This window comes from Coregonus lavaretus (assembly GCF_964263955.1).
Source record: "Coregonus lavaretus genome assembly, chromosome: 2".
NCBI classification, from domain to species: domain Eukaryota; kingdom Metazoa; phylum Chordata; class Actinopteri; order Salmoniformes; family Salmonidae; genus Coregonus; species Coregonus lavaretus.
This window is the reverse complement of record NC_139989.1, coordinates 16,249,013-16,260,420: the sequence shown is the minus strand read 5'-3', so window position 1 is coordinate 16,260,420 and position 11,408 is coordinate 16,249,013. Positions and strand designations below refer to the sequence as shown.

General features: G+C 43.1%; 1 protein-coding gene across 1 annotated transcript in view; it reads left to right on the top strand.

The window, feature by feature from the left end:
• LOC311149049 (transcriptional activator GLI3-like) overlaps positions 1–11,408 on the top strand; it is a gene marked incomplete at both ends in the record, with an annotated part of 83,386 nt that overhangs the window by 35,729 nt on the left and 36,249 nt on the right. Inside the window, one exon of the mRNA XM_084186150.1 lies at positions 6,235–6,492. Coding sequence (XP_084042276.1) covers positions 6,235–6,492 — 258 coding nt within the window. The remainder of the gene's footprint in view (positions 1–6,234; positions 6,493–11,408) is intronic.

Here is an 11,408-nt window from a genome sequence, read left to right as displayed (position 1 = left end):
TTACAGAATGTTAGTCTTTCTCTGAAGTAATTGTATTGAAGCCATTTTGTTTTCTTGCACCAGTGGGTGATGGGTAGTAGGATAGGTACAGGTGGTGAATAGTGAAGCTAGAATGTTGTTGAAGATATCTACACTACCGGTCAAAAGTTTTAGAACACCTACTCATTCAAGGGTCTTTCTTTATTTTTACTATTTTCCACGTTGTAGAATAATAGTGAAGACATCAAAACTATGAAATAACACATATGGAATCATGTAGTAACCAAAAAAGTGTTAAACAAATCATAATATATTTTATATTTGAGATTCTTCAAATAGCCACCCTTTGCCTTGATGACAGCTTTGCACACACTTGGCACTCTCTCAACCAGCTTCACCTGGAATGCTTTTCCAACAGTCTTGAAGGAGTTCCCACATATGCTGAGCACTTGTTGGCTGCTTTTCCTTCACTCTGCGGTCCGACTCATCCCAAACCATCTCAATTTGGTTGAGGTCGGGGGATTGTGGAGGCCAGGTCATCTGATGCAGTACTCCATCACTCTCCTTCTTGGTAAAATAGCCCTTACACAGCCTGGAGGTGTGTTGGGTCAGTGTCCTGTTGAAAAACAAATGATAGTCCCACTAAGCCCAAACCAGATGGGATGGCGTATCGCTGCAGAACGCTGTGGTAGCCATGCTGCCACACCATAACACCTCCTTCTCCATGCTTTACGGTGGGAAATACACATGCGGAGATCATCCGTTCACCCACACCTCGTCTCACTAAGACACAGAGGTTGGAACCAAAAATCTCCAATTTGGACTCCAGACCAAAGGACACATTTTCACCGGTCTAATGTCCATTGCTCATGTTTCTTGGCCCAAGCAAGTCTCTTCTTCTTATTGGTGTCCTTTAGTAGTGGTTTCTTTGCAGCAATTCGACCATGAAGGCCTGATTCACACAGTCTCCTCTGAACAGTTGATGTTGAGATGTGTCTGTTACTTAAACTCTGTGAAGCATTTATTTGGGCTGCAATTTCTGAGGCTGGTAACTCTAATGAACTTATCCTCTGCAGCGGAGGTAACTCTGGGTCTTCCATTCCTGTGGCGGTCCTCATGAGAGCCAGTTTCATCATAGCGCTTGATGGATTTTGCGACTGCACTTGAAGAAACTTTAAAAGTTATTGACAAATGTTCGTATTGACTGACCTTCGTGTCTTAAAGTAATGATGGACTATGTGTTATTTCAATGTAGAAAATAGTAAAAATACAGAAAAACCCTTGAATGAGTAGGTGTTCTAAAACTTTTGACCGGTACTATATATTCTCTCATTATGGCTCTCTTTGAAAACGATATCTGTTTGTGTTTGTATAATGGTCACCAATTGACAGTGACATCAAAATGAAGCGTCACTCTGCAGCTGTGTTGATCTGTGTAAATGAGGTGTACTATGGTGGCATGTGGGTGCCTTATCTTCTGCCTTATCTTCTGCCCTTGTGTACACACACACACACATACATCAAAATCAACGGTGTACATTTAACTCTAAAAGTGTTAAATGTACACTATTTACATATGAGTCCCTCTGAACTGGTGTTAAAATAACACTTTTGAAAGTGTTAAAGACTCTGTTGCAGTGTTCCCCATTCAACACTTAAAGTAGGGTAATACGCAGCACCTACAGTGTAAAACATAACACTTGATTTAGAGTAAACTGGACTCACTTTGATTGGTACTGACACTGTTACGCTTTCTCAGTGTAGTGTTACAGTAAATCATTTGTGGGTATTGTTTTAACACTGTATGGTGTAAAGCCTAATTGGCATATTTCCCAGGGTGCCTTTTCTTTTCGAGTGAATTATAAAGTTACTACCCATGACTGTATTTGTTAGTGACAGAGACATTGTTATTGAATTCTTTCGTTTTAAAGGCCTGTGGCTTTCACCAAGTGATTACCTAGGCAAATGCTAGCATTAAAATATGACAATAAAATACACATATCATTAGACTTTACTTTGATGGCCTAGTTTTACCTTAACACAGTTGTGTTAGGAAACTCCTGGGTTGCAGGCCATATCCGGCCTGCAAGTCACATTATGCTGGCTTGCAAAGTGATGTGTAATACCTATTGGAATTTTATTCAGAATGACTGTCAGGGTTAGGAAAGTTGATAAGAAGACTGCCTAAACCACTTAAACTAGAACAACCATTTCAGTAACGGATGCAATAAATTGAACTCAATCAATCAATCAATCAATCAATCAAATTGTATTTATAAAGCCCTTTTTACATCAGCAGATGTCACAAAGTACTATACAGAAACCCAGCCTAAAACCCCAAACAGCAAGGAGTCATCAGGCCAGGTAGTCCTGAGGCATGGTCCTAGGGCAGGTCCTCCGGGATGGGAGGGAGAGAGGGAGAGAGAGAGAATTAGAGGGAGCATACATAAATTCACACAGGACACCGGATAAGACAGGAGAATAACACCAGATATAACAGACTGACCCTAGCCCCCCGGCACATAGACTATTGCGGCATAGATACTGGAGGCTGAGACGGGAGACACTGTGGCCCTGTCCGACGATACCCCCGGACAGGGCCAACCAGGCAGGATATAACCCCACCCACTTTGCCAAAGCACAGCCCCCACACCACTAGAGGGATATCAACAGACCACCAACCTACTACCCTGAGACAAGGCTGATTGGATTAGTTTAGAATGTATGTTATGTATCTTTGTGTAGCATAAGATTAATCAATCACTCAATCAATGTACATGCAAAAACACAGATATTCAAAACAATCCTAAAAAAAATCTACCAAAACAATTGAAATATTAATCAACCTGCAGTATAGCATGTTGAGATATTTGATAATGTTGGGCGTGGTTTTGATGGGACTGTTTTAATCTCCACAGTGTAAAACTATAACTCTGGTTATTAACACCAACACTGGAGGTTATTTTACACCATGAGCGTTAATGTCACTCTTACAGAGTGAATTGAACTCCTGAATCAACACTAGAAATGTTACACTGGCCAATTTGCTGTGTGCACACACACACACACACACACACACACAAGCTTGTGCACCGGAGTGGAACAGGGACAGGGGTGCCCTCTCTATGCCGTCTGCCTTTGATAGAGGAAGTAAAACTTTTCTCATGACTCAGAATAGGAGACGTGCAGAACCAATCCTTGAGGATGGAGGTGGTGTCATAGTCAACATGACCTCTGATACTAGTGGAATCAGTTTCATTGACCTTGAGTCACTCGCTAGTCATTTGTTCTCAAGAAACCCCATGTTAGGTTGCACTCCCAAAATGTCAATTTTTTTCCCTGAATCCTCTTTTCCAACATCCAACCAGCTTCCTTTGCATTGTTTCCTGAATAGAAACGACTCCTCTTGAGAGGACAAGAGTACTCCACACATACCCGCTACAGCATCACAGAGACTATGTCGTCATGCACTCCACACAGAAGGAAAGAGTGCGCTTTGAAACTCCTTGTGGGTTATTTGCCGCAAGCTGTTGAAAAGTATAGAGGATGTGTGTGCTCCAGTATTTCTGCTCCTCAGGGTTTGTTATTGGCCTGAGCTCTTTCATTAGGGGGCTGATGGGGAGGGAGGTGAGGGGACGTGAGGGGACAAGAGGGGCCGGTAGGGGACTTGGGGACAGGGTCCAGGGGTGTAATTGGGATGTTCCGGTCCTCTGGCCTTGCTCAAGGTCACTCCGATCCAAACTCTGGGCTCTTCCTTCACATTACATGACTTACTCTCTTCTTTCTCTCTCTTTCTTTGAACACTTCTTCTTCTTTCTTTCTTTCTTTCTTTCTTTCTTTCTTTCTCTTCTTTCTTTCTTTCTTTCTTTCTTTCTTTCTTTCTTTCTTTCCTTTCTTTCTTTTCTTTCTTTCTTTCTTTCTTTCTTTCTTTCTTTCTTTCTTTCTTTCTTTCTTTCTTTCTTTCTCTCTCTCTCTCTCTCTCTCTCTCTCTCTCTCTCTCTCTCTCTCTCTCTCTCTCTCTCTCTCTCTCTCTCTCTCTCTCTCTCTCTCTCTCTCTCTCTCTCTCTCTCTCTCTCTCTCTCTCTCTCTCTCTCTCTCTCTTTCTCTCTCTCTCTCTCTCTCTCTCTTTCTCTCTCTCTCTCTCTCTCTTTCTACCTCCCCCTCCCATCTCCCACCTCTCTCTCCTGGGGACCATAGTGGCAGGTCAGTCCTATGAGGAGCCACAGTGGAGGAGTGGAGGGTCTAATTCACTCTAATCTCCCAGCCTCTTAATGTCTAGGCTGATATGTGGATTTCTCCTCATCCTCCAGAGAGGGGCTTTGTCTTCAAGGCCATCATTATGAAGTTTTCAAGCCCTCTTAGCCAATTATAAAACGGGAATGGTATTAGTCGATTCTTCCGAACGTATTCTTCAAGAAATTAACTTCAGTGTAGCGGAGCCAGATTTCTAGGTTCTAATGTACACATTTGCTGTGTATAGAACAGGATTTTTCATACAGCATTTGTTTCACAATGTAGTTTTTGTTAGACAGACAGATATTGCTTGTGGTTCTGCTCATTGGTAATGACTGAGTTCACTACCCTTACCATGTAAACCTCTTTAGACACTTGAATGTGCCCTAAATACAACCTAAATAGATATCTAGTGGGTTTATATCTAATTGCTAAATGTTTTTTTACAGGAAGGCAAAGTTATGAGAAGTGCTAGCTACTATAGTGAGACATGGTGGCTAGTCTAGTGGTGAAAGTGGCCTGACGTCTCGGTCTGATTAAGACACAGTGGTGAAAGCAGCCTTTGATCTCAGGAAATGTCTGTGGAGGGAGCAGGAAGAATGCAGCTCTCTCTTTCCTCTCTCTTGCTCTTGCTCTCTCTCTCTCTCTCTCTCTCTCTCTCTCTCTCTCTCTGCTCAGCCCTGTAGAGTGCAGATGGAGGGTGATAGTGTCACCATTAATTTGCTGGCCTTGCCAGTCGGCTCACTGGGAGTGGAGAGGAGGAACACATTACTATTTCCATAATATTTCAATAAGCATGATACTTATGTGTGTCCTAAACCATATAAATATTAGTTGGCTGACTTTTGAACCATACAGTGCTTTCAGAAAGTATTCACACCGCTTGACTTTTCCCACATTTTGTTGTGTTACAGCCTGAATTTAAAATGGATTAAATGTAGATTTTTTTGTCACTGGCCTACACACAATACCCATAATGTCAAAGTGGAATTATGTTTTTGGAAATCTTTACAAATTAATTAAAAATGAAAAGTTGAAATGTCTTGAGTCAATAAGTATTCAACCCTTTTGTTATGGCAAGCCTAAAAACAAGTCACATAATAAATTACATGGACCCTGTGTGCAATAATAATGTTTAACATGATTTTTGAATGACTACCTCATTTCTGTACCCCACACATACACTTATCTGTAAGGTCCCTCAGTCGCGCAGTGAATTTCGAACACAGATTCTACCACAAAGACCAGGGAGGTTTTCCAATGCCTCGCAAAGAAGGGCACCTATTGGTAGATGGCCAAAAATAATAAAAGAAGACATTGAATATCCCTTTGAGCATGAAGTTATTATTTACACCTTGGATGGTGTATCAATACACCCAGTCACTACAAAGATACAGGCGTAGTGACTTTAAAACAGTTACAGAGTGCAATGGCTGTGATAGGAGAAAACTGAGGATGGATCAACAACATTGTAGTTACTCCACAATACTAACCTTATTGACAGAGTGAAAAGAAGGAAGCATGTACAGCAATGATCAAGTATAGCAATGATCAACAACCAATTTGACAGAGCTTAAAGAATTTTGAAAAGAAAAATGGGAAAATATTCTACAATCCATGTGTGCAAAGCTCTTAGAGACTTACCCAGAAACACTCACAGCTGTAATCGCTGCCAAAGGTGATTCTAACATGTATTGACTCAGGGGTGTGAATACTTATGTAAATGAGATATTTCTGTATTTAATTTTCAAGAGATTTGCAAAAATGTATAAAAACATGTTTTCACTTTGTCATTATGGGGTATTGTGTGTAGATGGGTGAGAAAAATATATATTTCATCCATTTTGAATTCAGGCTGTAAAACAACAAAATGTGGAATAAGTAAAGGGGTATGAAAACTTTCTGAAGGCACTGATAACTTCTATGGAATCTGGCATCTATATACCACTTCTGATGAGCTTTTACAAAACAGAAGTTTGAATATCAATCTAAGGTCTGTAATATCTCACACTATGAAAGAAGAGTTAATGTACTTATTTCCTCTTTATGTTTTTCTCCCCATTTGTCTGTGTAGGCCTCCTTCGCTGGCCGGCAGTCCGGCGTTCTCCGACATCTCCCTCATCCGGATCTCGCCCCACCGGAACCCCTCCGTGGGGGCTGAATCACCCTTTAACCCTCCGCACCCTTACATCAACCCCTACATGGACTACATCCGGTCACTCCACTCCAGCCCCTCCCTCTCTATGATCTCTGCAGCCAGGGGCCTCAGCCCTGCAGACGGTAAGTACCCACACTCACAACACACTGGTTGCTTCCTAAATTGCACCCTATTCCCTATAGTGCACCATTTCTGACCAGTGCCCATAGCGCTGTGGGCAAAAGTAGTACACAATATATGGCTCTGGTTAAAAGTAGTGCACTTTATAGGGAATAGGGTGCCAGGCCCTGCAAAAGTAGTGCACTATATAGGGAATAGGGTGCCATTTGGGAGGCAGACTCTCTTCCTCTCATGAGCCCCCATACAGACATGCATTATGCTAAGGCATACAGAGTCCCACAATATCAGTTGATTCAGATAAACATACTACATACTTTTCTGTAATCTATCTTTCACTTGACTATAAATCCCAGCACTAGCTACAGTGAGGGAAAAAAGTATTTGATCCCCTGCTGATTTTGTACGTTTGCCCACTGACAAAGACATGATCAGTCTATAATTTTAATGGTAGGTTTATTTGAACAGTGAGAGACAGAAGAAATAAAAAAAATCCAGAAAAACGCATGTCAAAAATGTTATAAATTGATTTGCATTTTAATGAGGGAAATAAGTATTTGACCCCTCTGCAAAACATGACTTAGTACTTGGTGGCAAAACCCTTGTTGGCAATCACAGAGGTCAGACATTTCTTGTAGTTGGCCACCAGGTTTGCACACATCTCAGGAGGGATTTTGTCCCACTCCTCTTTGCAGATCTTCTCCAAGTCATTAAGGTTTCGAGTCTGACGTTTGGCAACTTGAACCTTCAGCTCCCGCCACAGATTTTCTATGGGATTAAGGTCTGGAGACTGGCTAGGCCACTCCAGGACCTTAATGTGCTTCTTCTTGAGCCACTCCTTTGTTGCCTTGGCCGTGTGTTTTGGGTCATTGTCATGCTGGAATACCCATCAACGACCCATTTTCAATGCCCTGGCTGAGGGAAGGAGGTTCTCACCCAAGATTTGACGGTACATGGCCCCGTCCATCGTCCCTTTGATGCGGTGAAGTTGTCCTGTCCCCTTAGCAGAAAAACACTCCCAAAGCATAATGTTTCCACCTCCATGTTTGACGGTGGGGATGGTGTTCTTGGGGTCATAGGCAGCATTCCTCCTCCTCCAAACACGGCGAGTTGAGTTGATGCCAAAGAGCTCGATTTTGGTCTCATCTGACCACAACACTTTCACCCAGTTCTCCTCTGAATCATTCAGATGTTCATTGGCAAACTTCAGACGGGCCTGTATATGTGCTTTCTTGAGCAGGGGGACCTTGCGGGCACTGCAGGATTTCAGTCCTTCACGGCGTAGTGTGTTGCCAATTGTTTTCTTGGTGACTATGGTCCCAGCTGCCTTGAGATCATTGACAAGATCCTCCCATGTAGTTCTGGGCTGATTCCTCACCGTTCTAATGATCATTGCAACTCCACGAGGTGAGATCTTGCACGGAGCCCCAGGCCGAGGGAGATTGACAGTTCTTTTGTGTTTCTTCCATTTTGCGAATAATCGCTGTTGTCACCTTCTCACCAAGCTGCTTGGCGATGGTCTTGTAGCCCATTCCAGCCTTGTGTAGGTCTACAATCTTGTCCCTGACATCCTTGGAGAGCTCTTTGGTCTTGGCCATGGTGGAGTTTGGTATCTGATTGATTGATTGCTTCTGTGGACAGGTGTCTTTTATACAGGTAACAAGCTGAGATTAGGAGCACTCCCTTTAAGAGTGTGCTCCTAATCTCAGCTCGTTACCTGTATAAAAGACACATGGGAGCCAGAAATGTTTCTGATTGAGAGGGGGTCAAATACTTATTTCCCTCATTAAAATGCAAATCAATTTATAACATTTTTGACATGCGTTTTTCTGGATGTTTTTGTTGTTATTCTGTCTCTCACTGTTCAAATAAACCTACCATTAAAATGATAGACTGATCATTTCTTTGTCAGTGGGCAAACGTACAAAATCAGCAGGGGATCAAATACTTTTTTCCCTCACTGTAGCTGTACTTAAAACAATGCAATGTTGTACAGTACCACACAGACCTGGCCCCCAGAGTCCCTAAGGGCCCTAAGGTTTGCAGAAAAAATGTCTACTGTGTTGGTGATCAATAGGTTCAGCTATTAAGAGTGTACAGTGAGGATCAGTTTAAGTTTGAGCCTTATAATGAGGTGCTTCATGTCAAACAAAGGTCATGACAGAGGTGACCTCATTCATTTATTTGAACTGTGTGCATGTGTCTGTCTGGCATGTGCGCATGTGACTTTATTTTAGTGTGTGTGCAGCGCGTGCAGCGTGTGACTGCATGCGTGAGTGTGTGTGCGTAGGGGGAGGTTTGAGGGAGGTTATTCTCTTTGATCTGTGGATCAGTGGACCTCTGGAGGTTGCATCATGTACAGTACAGACAGAAGTAGAGGGTGGCTCAGGTTCAAGGCCAGGGTCGGGGGGGCAGAGGAGTGGAGGACCAGGGAGGGTAGGGTTAACAGGGGTGCAAATGGGTTGCGTCCCAAATGGCACTAGGGCTCTGGTCAAAAGTAGTGCACTACATAGGGAATATGGTGCCATTTCGGATGCAGACATGGTGTCCTGCAGGGAGCATTTTGGTTCCAGTGATAGATACAGACTGGGAAATCAATTACAGTCTGTAGTGCGTCTGCTTTTAAACAGCCTCAGCAGTGCTGCTCCGCTCCAGCCTCCTGGCCTGGACCTTTAATTGAAGCCTGGAGCTCAATTACTGAACATGGCCAGCCTCCCCTTCCTCTCCCAGGGGGTGTTGGTAATCACAGCTGGATTGAGCTGTGGCTGGCTGTGTTCCATTCTGCTCAAGGAAAAGTTGAGGTGATTGTATTTGAGGTAGTTGAACAGAATGATACGACCACATTGTTATGACATTGATACTATACAAAAACAAAACAATTTTGTGGTGTTCAGCTCATGTGGCTTGGTAACTGTCACGGGTGCAGTCAGCTATGACTATTTTGTTGCTGTAGCCCTTATAGTGTGTGCCCCAAATTCCCTAATCCCTGTATACCTTTTGTGCTACTTTGACCAATAAGGCTCTGGTCAAATGTAGTGCACTGCATATGGAATAGGCTGCCATTTGAGACATGACAGAGTCTCCAACTAAGTCCCTCAGTTCACCTCTGAACTAGAGGTTATATTAGAGCCGTGCTGGTCTCCTACCTTGTCCTCAAGTGCCTTTGTGAAGAGTTGGATAGAATGGGGGCACTTCCTCTATGCAGGAACTGAGAGCCTCTTCTCATCCCAGTCTCCCACTCTCAATCACTCCTCCTCTCAACATGCATTGCGCTCTGTGCTTTAACACAAAGTGTGCACTTTTTTTGTTCTAGTTTCTCTTTACAAAGGAAATTCTCTACTAGCGTTGCTTTACATCAAAATGCTTTTTGTGCTACATCAACTTATAGCTCATACTGTAAAAGTGTGAAATGAGGCAAATCATTACTATTTTAATCAATCAAACAGTTAATTAACCTATCAGCCTTTATGTTGTTAGTATATTGTCGTGCTTATAGGTTTTTTCCTTTTTCAGTCTGCACAGATTTTTCTTTTTACTGGAAGTACATTTGAATAATGATTAATTAATTAGCAGAATTGGTGGAAGATTTGAAGTGGGTGGGATTTAGTACCACCTATCTCTTGCTCTCTTTTTTCCTCTACCTCCCTTGCGCTCTCGCTCTCTCTGGCTGCTCTACCTCTCTCTGCCTCCCACCATCACTCTCTCTCACCCTCTCACTCCTCTTCTTCTCACACTGGTGGTGATAGTGACTGTACTTGCACCTCTCATCCCATTGTTGCTCTTAAGGAGGGCCCTGTGACACCACCAACCACTAACTCCTGAGGCACACTGAGCTGCTTCTCCTCCACGTCAAATGCCACACAAGTCCCCAATCCCCCCCACCCCACTTGCCCCCAGGATGGCACTAGCCATGCCAGGAAATTCTGCAAAGCCCTTTCTGCGCACGAATAGAGAATGAGGCACATTACAGTTGAACGCAGAAGCAAAGCTAAAGCGGAAAAACGAAGACAATTAAGAAACTCCCCCCTCCACTTAAGACATAATACCCAAACCGAATTAATTTGGGAATTTCTTCTTCCATCCAGTGAACCAATCAGAGATGCATATTGCCAGGCATACAGGCCAGCCTTCTGAGGAGATCTTTTCATCCCGCGTTTAATTTTTTTATTTATTTCTTCTCTTCTTTCTTTAAAATGGGAAGAAAAATAGAGGAATTAGCTGTAACACTTTGTGGGCTAAACTGATTTCATATTTGCATCCAAAACCACAGTGTCAGTCTTTTATTCTCTCTCTTCTCTCCCCCTCTTTCTAGCCTTTTCTTGGTTGGGATATTTACATATGGAAGCACGATGCCAGATGTTTATTTTTAGGATACGGTTCAAGGACTAGCTCTCTATAACTAAGGGAAGAGGTTGGAAAGTGAGGCAGACTCAGAGGGGGAGAGAGAGAGAGCGGGGGAGTGGAGGAGAGAGAGAGAGGGAGGGAGATGGAGAGGGGGCAGATTCAGAACGTGTTGCTGTTTCTTTATGCATGCAGATCTGGGCAGATTTGGGCCTTTTGTTTCTCATGGAGTTTTAAGGAACAGAGTGAAAGAGCAGGTTGAGTATCTGCACCCTGCAGCCCTGCTATGCTCCATAACACACAGCAGACACATTTACATTTTACATTTTACTAATTTAGCAGACGCTCTTATCCAGAGCGACTTACAGTTAGTGAGTGTATACATTTTCATACTGGCCCCCCGTGGAATGAACCCACAACACACACACACACACACACACACACACACACACACACACACACACACACACACACACACACACACACACACACACACACACACACACACCTAGACTTACCCATTGGCAAAACAACATCGAATGAGATATGATATGCATACCTGCATGAATGAACAATTCTG